At 41.4% G+C, this 22,410-nt stretch overlaps 1 protein-coding gene across 5 annotated transcripts in view; it reads right to left on the reverse strand.

Annotated features, from left to right (window-relative positions):
- The window catches only part of rapgef4a (Rap guanine nucleotide exchange factor 4a), a 271,696-nt gene extending 257,578 nt beyond the window's left edge, over nucleotides 1-14,118 (reverse strand). For 2 of the 5 annotated variants that reach the window (XM_073047210.1, XM_073047207.1), the window contains exon 1: nucleotides 8,821-9,211. In XM_073047210.1, the coding sequence (XP_072903311.1) occupies nucleotides 8,821-8,903 (83 nt within the window). In that variant the 5' untranslated portion in view covers nucleotides 8,904-9,211. Of the gene's footprint in view, nucleotides 1-8,429; nucleotides 8,495-8,820; nucleotides 9,213-14,016 lie in introns of those variants that run through there. The other 3 variants (XM_073047209.1, XM_073047211.1, XM_073047214.1) reach the window with 3 other exon arrangements.
- Between the last annotated feature and the right edge of the window lie 8,292 nt (nucleotides 14,119-22,410).

A 22,410-nucleotide genomic window follows, 5' to 3' on the forward strand; every position in this document is an offset into this window, starting at 1 on the left:
CAGCAGTCACAGGTATGTTATTTTGTTTTAAAACTTTTTATAAACATTCTCCACTCTCCTTTTCCAACCATCCTTTACAAATGACCTTGCAAATTCTTAACCCTTTACTCTCCTAACACACATGATCAAGAATAACATAATGAGCAAACACGAGGAAATCTGCAGATGCTGGAAATTCAAGCAACACACACAAAATGCTGGTGGAACACAGCAGGCCAGGCAGCATCTATAGGGAGAAGCACTGTCGACGTTTCAGGCCGAGACCCTTCATCAGGACAAACTCATTCCACACTCCCACCACTCTCTGTGTGAAGCCCCCCTTTAAACTTTTCCCCCTTCACCCCTAACCTATGCCCTCCGGTTTTATTCTCCCCTAGCCTAACCTGATTCTGATTGGAAATTTCCAAATTTCCAATTTTCCAAACAAAAAACTTAACGAAGGGTCTCGGCCCAAAACGTCAACAGTGCTTCTCCTTATAGATGCTGCCTGGCCTGCTGTGTTCCACCAGCATTTTGTGTGTGTTGTAAGAATATAATAAGTCATTGATTTCCGCCTTAAGACATCCTCAAAGGTAGATATACTTTCCTATATTTTTTTTCAGGCTACACTCGTCTTACATAGATGACTAAATAGTGCATTAATTGCCAACCAACACAGTTCACTATTGTAGCAGGTCCATATGTTGAAATGGACTAGTTAAGTATTACCTGACAGCAACCTCAGTTAATTTTTGATTGACATGTTTGTAAGTAGAGGATTTCAGCTCTGAAAACAATAGAGAAACAGAGCTTTTTCTATCCGCGCCAAGAAACATTTTTGGTGTTTAAACCCTAATGATTCTCTTAATTTATCTTTTATTATACATAAAAGATAAATTAAGAGAATCATCCATATTATTTTAAACTATCAAGGAGTTGATAGATATTCTAACATACTGTAGATGGTTCTACAGTGAGCACTGTACATTCATTATCCTGAATTGAATACACTTACTTGTCTATTGGTTTGACTCTTCCAATAAACTATTCAAACCCCAAGTTTCTCTATTGTTTACCTGATTTTGCAGATAAATATAAACTGCAATCAATATCAAACACATAGAAGTTGTCAATTAATAACACTTACATAGAGTTCAAATCAAAGCACTTGGAGTGCTCAATTTGGAAATTTCCAGTCAGAATCAGGTTAGGCTAGGGGAGAACAAAACCAGAGGACATGTGTTAGGGGTGAAGGGGGAGAAGTTTAAAGGGAACATTAGGGGGGGGCTTCTTCACACAGAAAGTGGTGAGAGTGTGGAATGAGCTGCCAGATGAAGTGGTAAATGCGGGCTCACTTTTAACACTTAAGAAAAACTGGACAGGTACATGGATGAGAGGTGTATGGAGGGATATGGGCCAGGTGCAGGTCAGTGGGACTAGGCAGAAAAATGGTTCGGCACAGCCAAGAAGGGCCAAAAGGCCTGTTTCTGTGCTGTAATGTTCTATGGTTCTATATGTAATATCAATGGCATATGTTTTGAAATTTGTTAACTTAGCGGCAGCAGAACAATACATGATAATATAGGGGGAAAAGTAAAAGTATATATAGTATGGATATTAAATAGTTAAATTAAAAATAATGCAAAAACAGAAATACATAATAAAAGTGGGGTAGCGTTCATGAGTTCAATGTTTATTTAGAAATCAATGGTAGGAGGAGGAAGAAGCTGTTCCTGAATCACTGAGCATGTGCTTTGAGGCTCCTATACCTCCTACCTGATGGTAACAATGATAAGAGGACATGTCCTGGGTGTTGGGGGGTATTAAATACCGGATGTTGTCTTTCAGAGACATTGCTCCTTGAAGAGCTGTTGGATACAATGGAGGCCAGCACCCAAGATGGAGCTGGCTAATTTTACAACTTTATGTAGTTTCGATCCTGTGCAGGAGCCCCCACCCCCATACCAAACAGCGACGCAGCCTGTCAGAATGCTTTCCACGGTACATCTGTAGAAGATTTTAAGTGTCCTAAGTGACAAGCCAAATCTCCTCAAACTCCAAATGAAATATAGCCTCTGCCTTTCCTTCTCTATAGGGGCATCAATATGTTGGGACCAGGTTAAATCCTCAGAGATCTTGACACCCAGGAACTTAAAATTGCTCACTCTCTCCACTTCTGATCCCTCTATGAGCATTGGTGCGTGACCTCTCGTTCTACTCTTCCTGAGGTCCACAATCAGCTCTTTCATTTTACTGACACTGAGTATATTTGCAATCAATTGTATTGCAAATATAATTTTACTGCTTCAGCATTAAGTTTGAAAGTGAAGAAAGACTATATTTTTCCTGATTAATTCCTTGCTATTGTACTGTATACGCACTTAATAATGTGAAAACTTCCTATCGCAAATGTTTCTTAAAAGGATAGTAAACATCAAAACAATGTTCAGGAATCTAGAAAACCAACAAACATCATAAAAAACAAATCACTGCCTTGACCTATAGAGCAAATTTTCTTTATTTACTGAAGTAAATCAAGAACATCACAAAGCAAGACACTTCTGCAGTAGGTTTTCTTGTCAAACAACTATCATATTGTACTGATGGAATGAGAAATCCACAATACATGCAGTCTTTTCAATATATGAAAATTCCCAATAAGTCACAGAAAACATCCACATGCTGATGCACAATAATTATTTATATTAGGAATGTAAAATTGAACCCATTCTGAAAACATCTTCTATAATATTAGGTCCAGAATGATCAGTAAATATGAGAGGCCGAGGATAACCAGCGTGACACAGCAGCTGATTTATTTTTAAATAATCTATCAAAGGTTCTGAGAACCTCCTTCAATTTTCTATTACACAAGAGATTCTGCAGATGCAGGAAATCCAGGGCAACACACACAAAATGCTGGAGGAACTCAGCAGATCAGTCAGCATCTATGGAAAGGAATAAACAACCATTGTTGTCGGCAGAGAATCTTCATCAGGATTGCAAAAGAAATGGTGAAGAAGCCAGAATGGGGGGGGGGGGGGGGCTGAAGTTTAAGGGAGACAAGCTGGAAGATTTTGGGGATGGGGGGAATGAAGTGAGAAGCTGGGAGGTGAGAGGTAGGAAGGGCTGAAGAAGGAATCTGACTGGAGGATAGTGGACCATGGGAGAAAGGGAAAGAGGAGGGGCATCTGGGGAATGTGATAGGCAGGGAAGAGGCAAATAGAGAGCCAGAGTGGGGAATGAAAAAAAAGGGGAGGGGGAAGTGGGACCAATTAACGCACATTATAGAAATCAATATTCATGCCATCAGATTGGAGGTTAACCAGACAGAATACGACGTGCTGCTTGTCCAAACTGCTCCTTTCTATAGATGCTGCCTGCCCTGCTGAGTTCCTCCAACAGGTTTTGTGTTGCTCTTCAACTTTCTATTGTTTTCTTAGTATGGCAATGAAGCTGAATTCTAGGCATATGACTCAAATTATTACTGCACTTGCATTTAAAGTTATTAATTTTAGCAATTAACTATTCACTATCAATATTCTCTTGGGTTTGTAATTTGAGGAGAGTAAATGGACATGCAATGTTTTTGTAATAGTGTCATTGTATTGATGAAAGACAAAATATATTTCTACAAAACATTTTGTAGCATTAGGACATCATAAAACTTTCTAATCCAATAAAGTATCTTTGAAATGTCAAGTAATGTAGAGTAGGCATTAGCTTCTTTGTACAAATTCAAAATTTAAGTTCGAAGTAAATTTATTATCAAAGTACATATATATCACCATACACAACCCTGAGATTCATTTTCTTGTGGGCATACTCAGTAAATCCAAGAAACTAAAAAGTATCTGGTTCAGGAGCCCAATGGTTGAGGGGTAATAATTGTTCCTGAATCTGGTGGCGTGGGTCTTGAGTCTACAGTATCTTTTTCCTGATGGCAGCAGCAAGATGAGAGAATAGCCCGGATTGTGGGAGTCCTTAGTGATGGATGCTATTTCCTGTGACAACAGTCCATGCAGATTTTCTCAGTGGTGGGAGGGGCTTTATCCATGGTGGTCTGGGCCATATCTGCTACTTTTTGTATGATTTTCCATTCAAGGGCATTGGTGTTTCCATACCAGACCGAGATGCAACCACTCAATATACACTCCACCACATATCAACTGAAATTTGTCAAAGTTTTAAATGTCATACCAAATCTTTTCTCCCGTGCTTTCTTCATAATTGCACTTACTTGCTGGGCCCAGCTCAGATCAGATCAGCATCAAGGAACATAAAGTTGCTGACCCTCTCCGCCTGTGATCCTCTGAAGAAGATTGGCTCCTGGTCCTCCTGTTTCCTCTTCCTGAAGTCAACAATCAGCTCCTTGGTCTTGCTGACATTGAGTGAGAAGTTGTTGAAATTGCACTACTCGGCTAGAATTCCAATCTTCTTCTTATATGCCGATTTGTCACCACATTTGATTCAGCCAACTACAGTGGTGTTGTCAGTTAACTTAAATATGGCATTGGAGCCTCACAGTCATAAGTGCAAGGCGCGTAGAGTAGGGGGCTAAGCACAAAGCCTTGTAGAGCAACTGTGCTGATGGAGATTGTGGAGGAGATGTCTGAAGTGAAGAGATCGAGGGTCCAATTACACAAGGAGCCATTGAGGCCAAGGTGTTGAAGTTTATTGATTAGCTTTGAGGGGACGATAGTACTGAATGCCAAGCTGTAGTCAATAAAGAGCATTCTGGTGTCTGCATCTCTTCATTTCCAGAAGTTCCAGGTACAGAAGTCATGTATCTATTTTCTGTCTGTATTGTATTTTATGGGTAATTTGTCACATGGGTTAGAGCATGGTAGAAGCAAATTAATATGGTTACATATTTACACGTGTGGTTACTTAGTTGTTTAGTCTATTTAGGGCTAGAGGTGGTATCTTTTTGTTAACCACTTTAAATGCTAGTTACTTTAACTTCACTAACTGTTATACGGCCAATTTTAGTTTGTAGATTTTTTAAAAAATCGCTATAATATCATTTTTGCTGGTTTTGTAATAAAGGATCAATTGCACTTCTTTTGGTTTGTTATTTTGGAAGCACATCATACAGTGTCTACCTGCATACTCAGTCTCTCAGTGGTTTTGCTTTGTTTCCAAGTAACCGCTACACCTGGGTTGAATGAAGAGCCAATGGAATGGCATCTATAGTGGACCTGTTTTCCAGTAGACAAATTGGAGTGGATATATCTCAAGCAGGAGTTGATGTGTTTCTTCACAAACCTCTCAAAACACTTCAGCACAGTGGATGTAAGTGCTACTTAATGGTAGCCATTGAGGCAGGTTTCCATGTTCTTCTTAGGCATTGGTATAATTGAAGCCTGCTTGAAGCAGGTGGGTACCTCAGACTGTTAAAGCGAGCGGTTTAAAGTATTAGTGAACACTCCAGCCAGCTGATTAGCACAGGCCTTTACTACTCAGACAGGTACCCATCTGGGCTGGATGCTTTCCGTAGGTTCATCCTCCTAAACAACCAAAACTGAAATCACAGGGTCAACAGGAAGGACCCTCCATGCTTCATTGGTCAAAGCAACCCCTCATAGAGGGCATTAAGTTCATTTGGAAGTGAAGCCCTGTTGTCACCTACGTCGCTTGGATTCACTTTGTAAGAGGTAATAGCATTCAAGTCCTGCCGCGCATTCTTCAGTGATTCAAGTTTAATCCAGAGCTGCCACTTCGCCTGTGAGATAGCTTTCCCGAGATCATACCTGGACCTCCTGTATCTTACTTGGTCACCAGACCTCACTGCCACTGATCTGGTCCTCAGCAGATTGTGGATCTCGTGGTTCATCCAGGGCTTCTGGCTGGGGAGGACTCTGAATGATTTTGTGGGGACACACTTGTCTACAACTGTTTTTATGAAGTCTGGGTCAACCGTGGTGTATTTATTCAGATCCCCTGAAGAGTCCACACAGCCCAGTCCATCGACTCAAAGCAAACTCTCATCCACTCTTCTGCCTCCTTCGATCACCTCTTTGTTGTCCTAATCTCTGGGGCTGGTGTGCAGGGAGGAGACGGCCAGCTAAGTGATAAGATTTCCTGAAAAGCGGTCTGGGCAATGGAATGGTATGCATTCCTTATAATAGTATAGTGATAGCCTAGTATATTGGGACCCCTGGTTCCGCTGGCTAAATGCTGATAGTAATTGAAGGTAATTCAGACAAGCCTGATGAAGTCCCTGACTATGATTTGAAATGCTTCGGGGTGAACTGTGAAGCAAAGTCTTAACAGGAACAGAAAACCACAGAGACTCCTTTGTTCCATTTTGAATCATTTCATAAAGGTTTTATATCCATCTAGGATGTTTTATTCAAAAGACCATCTTTTCTGGGCTGCACTGGAACATCAGTTTAAATTATGTCCTCGGGATCATAAAGCAGAACATGAACTCACAACTCAGATAAGAGCCACAGCTGACATTGTACTCAGCAAAGAAAGCAAGGATCAGTGGCATTTTTATGGTATTCATAAACAATAAATCACATTCCCTCTGCTTCACATTTTAAAAATATAGCTATATTATGGATTTAGCCCCTTGGTTAGGATTTGAATCAATTTGGAAGTAAAAGTGACACAAATTAATTTGAGCTGATACTATATGCAGAACTTTACAGTTTCTATAGGAAAAAAACAAATGGTACCACAACTAGGGAAAATTACTGTGGAAATCTGGCTTACTTGAGTAAATTGAAGGTTCTCTTTTCTGGGAAATTAGGGGTGGAGGAGAGACCAATAGAAATGGGAACAATAAAATAGGATTGGTGTAAAATTACTGTAAAAGAATTACACGATTATTTTCCCAAGAAGCACTAGATTCTGAAATGGTTCCGGAATATTGTAAATGTCACACCACACTTTAAGGAAGGAAGGGAGGCGAAAAATTGGAAATTATTGGCCAGATGGGCCAACTTCAGTAGTTAGGAAGATGTTGGAGTCCATTATTAAGGATGAGGTTTCGGGGTGCTTGGAAGTCGATGATAAAACATGTCAAAGTCAGCATGGTTTCCTTAAGGGGAATCTTGCCTGACAAATTTGTTGGAATTCTTTCCTCCCCATTTAGAAAATAGTCTGCGCCTTTATTTCTTCTACCACAGTGCATGATCATACACTTCCCTGCACTGTATTCCATCTGTGACTTGTTTGCCTGTTCTCTTAATGTCTAAGCCATTCTGCAGACTCCCTGCTTCCTCAATAACTTGTCCCTCCACCTATATTTGTATCATCCACAAACATGGCTACAAAACAATCAATCCCATCATTCACAAGAACTTATGACATTGCAGGAAAGCTACTGGCATAGATAGGAGATTGGCTGACTGGCAAGAGGTAAAGAGTGGTTATAAAGGACCGGAAATGCCTATTCTGTGGTGTATCTCAATAAACAACTAAAGATGCTGTCCCAGCGCTGACCCCTGCAGAACACCAGTAGTCACCGGCAGCCAATCAGAAAAGACAATTTACAATGACCAACCAACCTGTACAGTCTTTGGACTGTGAGAGGAAGCTGGAACACCAGGCAGAAACCCACACTGTCACAGTGAGGACGTACAAACTCCTCACAGACAGCAGCGTGACCACATTATATGTCAATGATGTGGATGATGGAGTTGATGCCTTTGTGAGAATGGGCAAAGAAGTGACACATATCAGCGTGTTTTCAAATCAACACATTTTAACGTGGTACCTGTATAATTAAAAAAAATCATTTACATTTCTACACATCAGGGTCAGGCTTTGACCATTAAGTAATTTTCTCTAAACGGGGAAGAATTCAGAAATCGGAGGTGCAAAGGGACTTGAGAGTCCTCAAGCAAGATTCCCTGACAACATGCTACTGTACACACATACAAAAACAGAAAAAATTCCACTTATCTGCTGGAAAATATTCAGTGCCAGCTAATTGGGAATTACTGTCACATGGATAAACACTAATATACACACCAGTGTTTTTAAATCAAACACATTTAACATGGTACCTATATAGTAAAAATCTCTTCAGGTGTCTTTACATCACGATCAGGCCTTGGCCATCAAATAATTATTTTACTGTGACAGTGACTTAAAAAAAAGATGGGAGTTATTTTAAGATTGATCCTGAATTACCTATTAAGAGAACATCGCGTGGCATTATTAACAACTAAAATTCTCATCAGCCCAAACACTAATAATATTTTCCACTGATAGTGCATAAGTCCCATCGCTTGTGCAGGAAAGTACAGGCCTGCACTTCCTATTTAAATTGCTTCTTCACCATTGGTCTCCGCAGAAACCTGGTGGAATCGGATATCAAACTCGTGTAACCTGATTCTTACATGTGGTTCGATTTTGAACACAGTCAACTAAATTCCCCAAAATTGATGTTGGCAAAGATAGCAGGTGTCGCATTTTTTTAAGTATATACAGACCTTCGATGCTTCTGGCATGCTATCTGGCTCCTGATACAATCATGCAAAAAAAAAACTATTTCGTCGGTGCCGTGTTTCGAATTAAACAACTGACCGGGTTTGATGTCGGAAATAGAGAAAGTAGCGTTGTACTGTATTGCATACGGCATGAATATTATTCAGAGACGGATGAATGACCTTTATAGCTATCCTCGGTGTCTTAATCGTCTTCCAGTCTCGGTGCGTGGTGGGCAATTCCAGCATCGTTAGACTTCTTTGTTATCACTGCATTGTCTTTTTTCGTTTTCTTCACAAGCAAGAGAATCCATAGTGGCCTTAGACTTAGAAACCCCCTTCCCATGATTTCCATTCCTTTTACGGAGCTGAAGAGTCCCCGCTTACATTTTCCTACCTTTTATCCAGGCACGCAATCCATTCCGCCGATGCCGAAGATTGGGACGAGGTGTGAGCAGCAACCATGGCAGGGGAGATCATGGGCTCGGCGGCAGCAAGGACTTCTAGCAAACCGGCTCAATGAGAGGTGACTACTGGCTCCGTCGGAGCTGAAAACAATCACTTCCTAACACGAACCCCTGGAAAGAAGGGAGCGTAAAACATCCTTGACGTCAGAATGCAGAAGCGACACACACGCCGGTGCTTCAGAAAAGCCAAAGTGGAATGTGTACCGCAGCAATAATCTGTGCATAGCGGGAGAGAGAGAGCCCTGCTCGCAAACTGTCGGATTGCAGAATTAACACCCGGCAGCTTCCTGAATATACGCGTACGTTCGTGCAACAAGTGTAAAATCTAACCAGCCTTAATGGAAAGTCGACAGCATCGCGCGGAGAAAACGTACCCCCTCGCAGCGAGTGGTCGGAGGTGCTTTACAGCCCGGCCAACGTGAACAGCAGCAATTTCATCTCCCCGGAATAAACCTTTTTCAATTGACATACAAGAACCGGTGCACATGCTGAACACTCAGGTTGCACGTTTTCGCTGTATGTAGTTTTTGCACTTTACCCCAATAAGTCATTCTCCCTGTTACTAAGCTACCTGTCTAATGTTATCTGAATCATAGAAAAACGGATAATGTTAGTAATACTAAGCAGGATAGGCAGCACTTGTGTAGAGAGAAATAAACTTCTGACTTCAGGATGATGATTAATGAAAGTTCTGATGGAAACCCATGGCCAGGAACTCCGCTGAACTCCTGCTGTTACCCACTGGTGATATCTGCCTGACTGTGTGATTTGATATGGGAGAAGGTGGCAACATTTGGGGGAAGAAGTAGGTTTTGAAGGAGTAGAGAGATAAAGATGTTTGGTGAAAGAGAACTGAAGGTTGGGCCTTGCAGTTGACAGAACTGCATCAAAGGTGGAGAGAACTAGAGATGGAAAAGACACAAGAATTAGAGGAGCCCGGATATATCCAACCATTCCAGACAGGGAGCATTGCAGGTTTAGAGATGGTTAAAAGCATGGAGAGATTTTAAAGTACTTAAATAACAAAGTGTTTCTTAACCAGAAGCCGGTGTAAATTAATAGGAACATGGATGGAACTGAGCATACCTATTGAGGGGAAAACAGACAGCCCTGATGTTGTCATGGATACGTGGTCTGAAACCTACCCTTGGTGAAATGTCATAACAGGATTATGAACTGTCTGTTTCAGTTACCAGAGAGAGTGAATCAGTGGTGAGGAAATGGGGTTTGTGCTGGGGCTGTAGAACTTTCTGCTCAAGTAGTATTACATGTCATAGTACAATAACTGGCAATGTAGAGATTGTGATGGGTTAAAAGAGATTATCATGAATGTACACATGGAAATTCGCATAGTGTTTTCAGAGTGATGGGTCATATAGCAAGATATTGAAAGAATGTGGAAAAGTAAGGATATGCAATAAAATACTGCCTTAAATTGATCAGTACCAATTTCAGAGACACCCACGATTAACCAAACAATTGAATAAATGTGAATCTGTACCTCAATCTGTCCTTCATTAGATTAAACCTGAAACAGCCCAGCTTGAAAGAAACAACATATGGCTCTATCAAGCCTATCACATTATCAGGAAGTCACAAAGTGCCTCACAGCCAATTAACCCTTAATGAAAGCCAATCACTGCTGTTTTTCAGGAAAACAAGAAACCAGTTTCAATTTTAGTGAGATCATATAGTGTGTGAGGAATATGGTACAATTGTCATGACTCCTGATGAAGTTGACTCTATGATTAACATCAGAATCAGGTTCAATATCATTCTATCTGCCCGAAACATCGACTGTACTCTTTTCCATACGCGCTGTCTGGTCTGCTGACTTCCTCCAGCACTTTGCATGTGTTGCTTGGATTCTATCTGCATTGGATTCTGATTTGCGCATTTATCATGTTTATTACGGTAACTAGTTACATTGCTGGAGGCATGGTAAAACCAAAGGGTTTAGTTTTGTATTCATGCTTTGTTCTGGACAGTTTTAGAGCTGAGGACAGACGGTTGTCATATCTTTTGTTAACCACTTAACTTTGCTTAACCGCACTTGAAATCACTTAACTTTATTTAACTTCATTTAAGTCCACCTAAGTATGTTTAATATTGCTAATTTCTGTATCGTAAGTTTCATCACTTCAAAACTGTGTGTTTTGTCTGTTGCTAATAAAGAACTGAGTACATTTCTTTGACCTTTTTTGAACATAATTATTGGAGTGTGCTTTATACAAGGATAACTGCCCATGGAGTCACCAGCAGCAGCATTGGTTTGTTCAAGTTGCTGCTACAATTGGTTACACCAGAAGGATTAACCTTTAATGTCCACTTATACAGAAGCATTGGGCTTTAGTAAACTTACCCAAAGAACATTACTTCTGACAGTGCAGAAATGCTCAATACTTCCAGCCTGCATCTCTGAAGAAGGGTTTAAACCCACAAACCTTTAACTGAAGCAGTATTATAACTGAGAGTGAAAATAATGTTTACAGCAGAAGCTCTGCCTCTATGCAAGGAACCTGGAGCTGCTTTGTCAACACTCTCTCTTAATCCAAAATGTTCAGAGCAATGTCAAAATAGCCCCTGTTCAGAATGCTAAACTTAGTCATTAGATTGTCATAGGTTAGCTGATCCAGACAAAATAAAATGTGACCCCAGTCTTTAATCCAGGCTGACTGGTTACCTGTCCACCAAACATGCTTTTAACTTGCGCTGATCCTGTGCCATGAACTTCCTGCAGAAAATTGGCTCCTATTGGATGCTGAGTCTTTTTACTATAAACCCACATTGAAATGCTTTGACAGTAGATAGGCTGCACTCTCATGCTGAAGCAATTGCTGTAATTTCTTAAACACATTTCCCCTCCACAAGTACTCCCGTCCATTCTGCAGAACCTCAGAAACTTCACTTCCTTCCACTTCCTCCCATTTTCCGCAGATCAAAGAGGTAATCATGAGCACTTACTTGGGTCCTTTTGTTGTCTACATGCAGGAGTCCTTTCTCCAAGCCTACTCTGGCAAAACTATCAGCTCTATATTTGCTACATCAAAAACTACACTGGTTGTAATTCCTGCAGTCATGCAGAACTTGGCAATTTTATCACCTTTACCACCACCAATTTCATTCTGCCCTTAAATTCACCTGGACCATATTTGACACCTCTTCTGCATCTCCCTGCCTCCATCTCTGGAGATGTACACTAACATCTTCTATAAACCAACCACCTCCTGTAAGCACCTCAACTATACAGAGTTCGATCCGGTCAAATGTGAAGTGATTCGCATCGGAAGGTCGAATTTGAAGGCAGAATACAGGGTTAACAGCAGGATTCTTAAGAGTGGGATCTTGGGGTCCATGTCCATTGATCTCCCAAAGCTGGCTCGCAAATTGATAGGGTTGGTAAGAAGGCATATGATGTTGCGGCCTTCATTAGTTGGGGGATTAAGTTCAAGAGCTGCGAGGTAATGTTCAGCTCTATATAAGCCTGTTCAGACCACACTTGGTATTTTATGTTCATTTCTGATCACCTCATTTTAGGAAGGATGTGGAAGATTTAGAGAGTGTACAGAGGAGATTTACCAGAATGCAGCCTGGATTGGAGAACATATCTTGGGACAAGATAGGTGCAAAAGAAGATGAGAGGTGACTTGATAGACATGTGCTAGACCATAAGGGGCATAGGTCTAGTGAGCAGCCAGAGAATTTTCCCCCTGATAGAAATAGCTAAGCTAAGAGGGCATAATTTTAAGGTGACTAGTGGGGATGTCAGAGGTAATCTTTTTACATAGAGAGTGTTGGGTGTGTGGAACACACTGCTTGGGGAGGTGGTAGAGGCAGATACATTAGGAAAATTTAAGAGACTTAGATAGGCACATGGATAATAGGAAAATGGAGGGCTCTGTGGAGGGGAAGAGTTAGATTGATCTTAAGAGTACGGTAGGTTAAAAGATCAGCACAACATTGTGGGCTGAAGGGCCTGTACTGTGCTGTAATTTTCTATGCTTATTTCCCACTTCTCATCCTGTATCCTGTAATTTTTCTCAATTTCACTGTCTCTCCCGCATCTGCTCTCAAAGTGACAACTTCCACTCTGGAGCTTCTGTATGGCTTCCCTCTGCCATGGTTGATGGAGTCTTCATACATATTTCCTCCATTTCCCTCACATCTGCTCCCCTGTCAGCAGTCAGAACGCCAACAAAATTCACTGTGCACCGACTGGCCTCTGAATACATCCACTATTTCTGCCAGCTCTAACGTGATCTCAGCACCTGTCACATCTTCACCTCTCCACTCCTTTTTGCTTTCTGCTCATCCCTCCCCAGCCAACCCTTCCTGTTCCCTGGCACTTCCCCTGCAAATGAGGAATTAGTTCACTGCGCCTCTTCCCAACTAGTCTACTACATTTCATGCTTGTCCATCTAGTTTTCTTCTCCCTTTGTTCATCACCAAATCCTTCCCCACCACCCGGTTGCATCTGTCGTCATCCCATCCTAAGCTGTCACCTACTGGCCTCTATTACATCCCTCATCACGTGTGTTGTTCGTTGTTCCTTTTTGGGCAGCAACCTTGCCATTTCTCTTAGCATTTGTCTGTTTTGTTTTATGAAACCGATTTGCTAACTCAGTGCTCAACTGAGCACAGATAGATAGCATGTAAGGAGCTGGCCAGATTCGAACCTGGAACCACTCGTCTTGAAGCCCAGTGTGGATGCCACTACACCAGGGGCTGGTTATCTCTCATCATACTGCTATATAATATATTGACAATCTTTGCTGTTCCATCTCAGTGCTGATGCAGGGACTTAGAGTCATAGAGAAGTACAGCACAGAAACAGGCCCTTCAGCCCATCTAAACCACGCCAAAACTATTTAAGCAGCCTACTCCCATCGACCTGCACCGGGACCATAGCCCACCATACCCCCCCCCCCCCATCTGTGTACCTATTCAAACTTCTCTTAAACGTTGAAATCAAGCTCACCTGAACCACTTATGTTGGCAGCTCATTCCACGCTCTCGCCACCCTCTGAGTGAAGAAATTTCCCCTCATGTTCCCCTTAAAACTCCCACCTTTCACCCTTAACCCATGACCTCTGTCATCCCACCCTGGACCTGAAACTTTGACTTACATCCTTTGCTGCCGCAGATGCCGATTTGCCTGGTAGGTTCCAGCATTCTGTCATTCTAGGTTTCATATCTGAAATCTTTTTTTTTTGCTTCTGCTAAAAGCATCAGACAGATTTAATGTTTGCTGCTCTCTCAGACAGCAAAGATATTCAACAACTTCTGAAAATTAAAGAGACAATTAAATCTCATTGAAATGGCTCATTTAAAAATTTTAACCACTTAAAGAAAATAAAAAAGACATATAAATGAACTCAATTACAAAACTCAATAACACGGATTGACTGGTACTTATTCTTCACCCAGCCACTTAACTCCACGAGGAGTCAAACACGGGAGTAGTAGCAGGAAATCTACAGAAATCGTGTGTGGGAGTTTGGAACTGCTCAGGTGGTCATTGGCACTATTGGTATTTACTGATAAATATTTAGACCATTGTTTTTATTTTCCATAGTTCACTTTTATATTAGAATATTGCAACAGGTTTTGGAAAACAATCATAAATATAGATTTTAAATAGCTACAATTATTGAAACTCCATGAATGTTATTTATTTCTAAATGCCTGATTCCTTTGATTTTTCCATCAGTCAAAAACATATTACAACAGTTTGCTGCTCTTTCATACTTTTAACCTATCATCTAAGTTTGGAATCTTTTGAAGATGAGACACAAGAGATCCTGCAGATGCTGGCTCACCCACCAACCTTCCCCCTCACCTAGACCTTTCACCTATCAACTTGTGTTTCTGCCCCCCCCCCCCACCCCCCACCACTGTTTTATTCTGGCCTCTGCACCAGAGATGCGCTTCTGCACACCACTATTGTAACGTGTGGGGATCTGAGTTACTGTCACCTTCCTGCCAGCTTGAACCAGTCTGGCCATTCTCCTCTGACCTCTCTCATTACAAGCCGTTTTCACCCACAGAACTGCCGCTCACTGGATTTTCTTCTTTGTTTTTGTTTTTTGTACTATTCTCTGTAAACTCTAGAGACTGTTGTATGTGAAAATCCCAGGAGATTAGCAGTTTCTGGGATACTCATATCAGCCCATCTGGCACAACAATCATTCCACGGTCAAAGTCACTTAGGTCACATTTCTTCCCTATTCTGAAGTTTGGTTTGAATAACAACTGAGCCTCTTGACCATATTTGCATGTTTTTATGCATTGAGTTGTTTGCTCATCATTAGCCGATTAGATATTTGCATTGGCAAACTGATGTACATATATACCTAATAAAGTGGCCATTGAATGTATACTTATCCATGAAGCTTCCCTTCCCTTGGACAATGTCGGTGGCGTGGAGAGGGGAGATTTGCAGCTTGGGGAACTGTCAGTCTTCCATAAAAAAAAAACCTTGCCCAGGCTTGTGCCCTGGAAACTTTCCAAGGTGCAAATCCATGGTCTATTGAGACTAACGGAGACCTGCTACTACATTCATGAAGCTGTGTTAACAATCTGGCTATCATAAGGATGAAAATACTTACACAATCAGGTTTATTTTAGCATATTTTTACTTATTAATGTTTGTATTTATCAATATAAGTTCACTAAAATGACACATCGATGTTACCAGTGAAGTTTTGCCATATTAGGAGTTTTTTTAAACAAAATCTTTCAATTAATTGTAGTTCTTCAGGCTGCTAGTGATCTTGATTGCTAGGAGAAGAAGTATTACTTGTGGCAAAAGGAAGTAGAAACACCAGTCATAGTCACAGGGAGAAGCAGCTGAGTATATGTCATCCACTACACATCCATTATTACCTTAATCCTACCGTGACCCATTTTATTCTCTTGACATTTCTTTCAACTACATCCAGATGCTACCACTCACTACCACCCACTAGGGGTAATTTATATTACCAAAACACATATTTCAGAAGGTGTGTGTTGGAAACTGAACACTTGGGAGAAACCTGTGCAGTCACAGGGAGAATAATCAAACTACAGAGACAGCAGTAGAGAACAGGATTGAAATTCAGCTTGTTGGAGCTGTAGGCAACAGCTCTACTCGTTATGCCAAAGTGCTACATTCTATGGGATGCCTTTTAAGAGCCGGCTGCAAATATCATATCAGCAAAGCTGAAGCTGACATCAGTGAGAATGCTGAGAAAACTTTTCTGTGTAGCTCCCCAGTGAAGGTTCTACACTTAATGCAATTCACACAAACCACGTTAGAATAATCAAAATGCTGTTTTAATTGCATTAAAGGTCAGCATTTTGAAGTTAGTATTGCAAATTATGGTTCTGTCCATACAATACCACAAAATTATGAATTATTGCTTGCACACTCCAACTGCAGAGGCCCACACTCATTCATAATACCACAGTAAACTAGTTATCATCCAGCGGGTCATTATATTTCTTTGATCCATACACATTTGAATATTGACCGTATTTCCACTCATCATTAATACATAATTTCACATCATTCTGGAACGTGTCAATAATAAGAAATTATACTAAAGTTCTGCAATAGAATTTTTCTTTTGTTACATCCCTTATTTTGTTCTTAGTAGTTCTTGATTGTTATGGATCACACCAATAAGCTGCTTCTCCACAGAAAATTTTATAGAACATAGGAACCTACAGCACATTACAGGCCCTTCAGCCCACAATGTTGTGCCTACCATGTAACCTACTCTGTAACCTGCCTAGAATTACCTTACTGCATAGCCCTCTACTTTTCTAAGCTCCATGTATCTATCTAAGGGACTCTTAAAGGACCCTATTGTACCTGACTCCACCACCCTCGCCAGCAGTACATTCCACGCACTCACCACTCTCTGTGAAAAACTTACCCCTGACATCCCCATTTTTATTAGTCTATCATTGGCATAACCTATTTGAATCCAAATGTAATTTATTTTTGCACCATTTACATTTTGTTTTCTTCTGTTCTATACCGTACATTGTTTAAACCATCTTTTAAACATTTCTCATTCAGAAAAACATAAGTAACAGCTGGAATAAGCCATTGCCTGTGGGCCTGCTTCATAAGATAGGAAGATAGTGACAGATGTATACTGGACTTCTAGATCCCTGATGCCTCTATTGTTCAAAAAATTATTTCAATATCCCAATGACCACTAAGAACAGGCAGGAGGAAGATAACAGGAAGAATGAGATGGACAGGTTGAAGTGTGTCACAAACAAGAGAAAATCTGCAGATGCTGGAAATCTGAGCAACACACACAAAATGCTTGAGGAAGTCAAGTCAAGTCATTTTTATTGTTATTTTGACCATAACTGCTGGTACAGTACATAGTAAAAGTGAGACAATGTTTTTCAGGACCATGGTGTTACATGACACAGTACAAAAACTAGACTGAACTACGTAAAAACCAACACAGAGAAAACTATACTAGACTACAGACCTACCCAGGACTGCGTAAAGTGCACAAAACAGTGCAGGCATTACAATAAATAATAAACAGGACAATAGGGCAAGGTGTCAGTCCAGGCTCTGGGTATTGAGGAGTCCGATAGCTTGGGGGAAGAAACTGTTACATAGTCTGGTCGTGAGAGCCTTTTCTCAGATGGCAGGAGGGAGAAAAGATTGTATGAGGGCTGCATGGGGTCCTTCATAATGCTGTTTCCTTTGCGGATGTAGCGTGTAGTGTAAATGTCCATGATGACGAGAAGAGAGACCCTGATGATCTTCTCAGCTGACCTCACTATCCACTGCAGGGTCTTGCGATCCAAGATGGTGCAGTTTCCGAACCAGGCAGTGATGCAGCTGCTCAGGATGCTCTCAATACAACCCCTGTAGAATGTGATGAGGATGGGGGGTGGGAGATGGACTTTCCTCAGCCTTCGCAGAAAGTAGAGACACTGCTGGGCTTTCTTTGCTATGGAGCTGGTGTTGAGGGACCAAGTGAGATACTCCGCCAAGGGAACACTAAGAAATTTGGTGCTCTTAACGATCTCTCCCGAGGAGCCGTCGATGTTCAGCGGGGAGTGGTCGCTCTGTGTCCTCCTGAAGTCAACAACCATCTCTTTTGTTTTGTTCACATTCAGAGACAGGTTGTTGGCTCTGTACCACTAGGCTAGGCAGCATATATGGAAAAAAAAATACGGGTCCTGCCGAAGGGTTTCAGCCCAAAATGTTGACTGTACATTTTTTCCATAGATGCTACCTGGCCTGCTGAGTTCCACTAGCATTTTGTGTGTGTTGCTAGGTTGAAGTGTGTGTTTTATTTGCTAGAGTATCAAGGGTATGAGTGATGGACACAGAGCATGGATCAGTACATAGAACTATGTTTTGTGACCATAACAGAGAGTCAGTAGGGAGGGACAGGACATTTAATATTCAAAGTTTTTGATGTTTTAGAAAAGATAGAGGAAAAGGTAAAGGGAGGGGGAGAGATGTTGAGCTGTTAATCAGTACCACAGCTGCACTCAGATGGGACATAATGGACTAATTCACTGAATCTATATGGGTACAACGCAAAGAGGAGGAAGGTGGAATTACTCTTTTGCAATTGTACAACAGATGCCCCCTCGCCCCCATAGCTGCCAGGAGAGATTAGGGGAGCTGTGAAAATGGTAGTTGCTGGAGTGAGTGGCTTCAATTTCTCTAATATAGACTGGGATTTCCTAAGTGCAGGAGGTTTCGACAGGCCAGAATTTGTTAGGTGCATCCAGGAGGTGTTCTTAAATAAACATGTGGATAGTCCAACAGGAAGTGGGGCCCTACAGGACCTGTTGTTGGATAATCAGCCTGTCCAGTTGACTGATCTTTCAGTGGAGAACAATTAGGGGACAGTGATCAGAATTCCTTAAAGGTTAAGATAGTTGTAGATAGGGATAAGTACGGACCTTGCAGGAGAGTATTAAATTGGAGCAGGGCAAATGATGAGTGAACGAGGGAGAGTTCACGGGGAACAGCTGTGATGAGCCATTGATGAAGGTAGAGCAATGGATGCTGTCTACATGGAGTTCAGTAAGGCATTTGACAAAGGTCCCTCATGGTAGGCTCATGCAGAAGATTAAGATTCATGGGATCACCAGTGATTAGCTGTTTGGATTCAGAATGGGCTCACCCATAGAAGACAGAGGATAGTGGTTGAAGAGGTTTATTCCAGCCAGAGGCCTCTGACTAGTGGTGTTCCACAGGGATCTCTGCTGTTTGTGATATGTGTAAATGATCTGGATGAAATTATAGATGGAGGGATTGGTAAGTTTGCAACTGATATGAAGATTGGAGGTGTTGTGGATAGCATAGAAAACTAGCAAAGAATACAGTGGGATATGGGTGTGTTACAATTATGGGTAGGACATGGTGGGTGGGGTTTAACCCAGCCAACTGTGAAGTGTTGCACTTTGGAATATCAAATGCAAAGCGTTAATACACTGTTGATAGCAAGACTTTCAGCAGTGTTGATGTGCAGTGTGATGTGCTGAGGGAGCTTGAGACACAAGTCCATAGCTCCCCGAGAGTGGCTACACATGTTGATTGGATGCTAAAAAAGGCTTATGACATGCTTACCTTTGTTAGTTGAGGAACTGAGTTCAAGTGTAAGGAAGTTATGTTCCAGCTTTATTAAACTCGAGTTGGGCTGCATCTGGAGTACTGCTTCACCCCATTATTCTGGTCACCCCATTATAGGGAGGATGGTGGGGGCTTTGGAGAGGGTGCAAAAGGGGTTTACCAGGATGTTCCCTGGATTAGAGGGCATGTGCTAAACGAGAGATTAGACACACTTGAGTTGTTTTCTCTGGAGTGGTGGAGGCTGAGGGGAGAACTGATAAAAGTTTATAAGATTCTGAGAACTGCAGACAGAGTGGCCAGTCAATGTCTTTTTCCAAGGGTTGAAATGCCAAATATAAGTGGATTTAAAGTGAGATGGGTTAAGTTTGCAATTTTTTTGTGTCCTCACAACTTACTTTCTCAGTTGCGTTTGCATATCAATAAATGTAATTTCAGTACATTTGGTCCTTTCATCATCAATATGAATTATAAACTGAGTGCCATGGCATTCCAGTAACAACCTAAAAAATTGTGACCACTTTCTCTCCGCAGAACCTAGACTGGAGGGTTCAAGTGTGACCTGAAATTGGAAAATTCAGTATTCATAGTATTGGGTTATAGACCTCCTAGATAGAATATGAAGAGTTCTTCTTCAAATTTGGGCCTCACTCTGGCAGTGGAAAAAGCCCAAGGATGGAAGGATTTTGTAGGCATGGAAAGGAACCGAGAGCTCAAGATGGCCATCATGAATAGTGTGCAGATGCCTTGCAAAGTGGTTTCCTAGTCTGCATGTAACATTTGGTATTTGGCTTCACAATGAAAGACATTAAGAACAGTGAAAATGGAAGGAAATAAACAGGAGAATGCCCGGGGAGATGGTGAAGGAGTGGATAAATAGTAACATGGGTGTGTTAGTAAATTTGCTGATGACAGATAGGTTGGGGGGGTTGTCAGAGGTTACAGCGGGACATTGATAGGATGCAGAACTGGGCTGAGAAGTGGCAGATGGATTTCAACCCAGGTAATTGTAAGGTGATTCATTTTGGTAGGTCAAATTTGAAGACAGAATATAGTATTAGTGGTAAGACTCTTGGCAGTGTGGAGGATCAGAGAGATCTTAGGGTCCGTGTCCATAGGACACTCAAAGCTGATGCGCAGGTTGACAGTGTTACTAAAAAGGTGTATGGTGTGTTGGCATTCATCAACCGTGGGATTGAGTTCATGAGCCATGAGGTAATGTAGAAGCAATATAAGACCTTAGTTAGACCCCACTTGGAGTACTGTGTTCAGTTCTGGTCACCTCAGTACAGGAAAGATGTGGATACTATAGAGAGAGTACAGAGGAGATTTACAAGGATGTTGCCTGGATTGGAGAGCATGCTTTATGAGAATAGGTTGAGTGAACTTGGCCTTTTCCCCTTGGAGCGACGGAGGATGAGAGGTGACCTGACAGAGATGTATAAGATGATGAGGGGCATTGATCATGTGGATAGCCAAAGGCTTTTTCACATGAAATGGCTAACACGAGAGGGCATAGTTGTAAGGTGCTTGGAAGTAGGTACAGAGGGGATGTCAGGGATAAGTTTTCCACACAGAGAGTGGTGGGTGCATGGAATGTACTGCCAGTGATGGTAGTGGAAGCGAATACAATAGGGTCTTTTAAGAGACAAGGAGCTTAGAAAAATAGGGGTCTATGCAGTAGGGTAATTCTAGGCTGTTTCTAGAGTAGGTTACATGGTTAGCATAACATTGTGGGCTGAAGGGCCTGTAATGTGCTGCAGATTTCTATGTTCCATATGCTATGAAACAATCACTATCATAAAAGGAATGTATGAGGTAACCAAATTAATTAAAAACTAACTTCTATCCTAGATTCTAAAATACTGAGTGCAGAGGTAGAGGTGATCTTTTCAGTGAAATGTTGTGATTTTTCAAAATTCCCTACATTTAAGAAAGGTATCATGCATTGGAAAATTGAACATAGCACTGTAGCTCAAATAAGAAGAAAGAGAGAACCAAGGGAACAATAGGTCAGTTAGCCTAACACCTGTTGTCAGCAAAGTGCCGCAGTCAAATGTTAAGTAAGAATAAACAGTTCACTTGAACATCATGATACGATTAAGCAGAGTCAACATGGTTTACTGAAAGAAAATTATCTTTGACATATTTATTACAATGTATTTGAGGATCAGCAGAATAGAAAAATCAACCAGTGGATGTGGTGTATCTGGGTTTCTGAAAAATGTTCTTTTAGGTCTAACATAAAAAAATCAGATAAGAGCTCGTGGCAACTCATCGCATAAAGGAACATGGATGGGGAATTGGCTAACTGCCAGGAAATAAAGAATGGATAAATAGAAACACAACAGATTCTGTAGATGCTGGATATCTGCAGAATCTTTTAAATCCACTCAGTCATCTACAGATTTCATGACTTTCTGAAGACTTGGTGGACTAAGCAGGTATGATACCTTTAAGCAGATGAAGGTTCATCACTGTTGCCAGAAACGAGGCAAGATGGGGGAGTCCAAGATGGGATGAAACTCATCCCTCTACCCGGCATCTTGTTAGCAAATGTCCGTTTGCTGGAGAATAAAACTGAGGACCAGAGGGCAAGATTGCTGTATCAGAGGGAAATGAGAGATTGCTATGTTCAATGTCTGAGCGAGACGTGGCTTTCTCCCAGGATACAGCAATCAGACCCGAAGGCTTCTTGATTTACAGAATGGACTGAACTGCTGATGGGGAAAAAGCAAAAGCTGGAGGTGTGTGTTTCATGATAAACCCTCGATGGTGCTCCAATGTGGTGGGTTTGTTGAACTCATGCTCCCCTGATCTTGAATACTTAATGGTCAAGTGCTGTCTGTCCTATTTACCTAAGGAGTTCTCCTCCATAATCCTGACTGCAGGTTACATACCACCAGCA

This window comes from Hemitrygon akajei, chromosome 5, assembly GCF_048418815.1.
Source record: "Hemitrygon akajei chromosome 5, sHemAka1.3, whole genome shotgun sequence".
Classification (NCBI taxonomy): Eukaryota; Metazoa; Chordata; class Chondrichthyes; order Myliobatiformes; family Dasyatidae; genus Hemitrygon; species Hemitrygon akajei.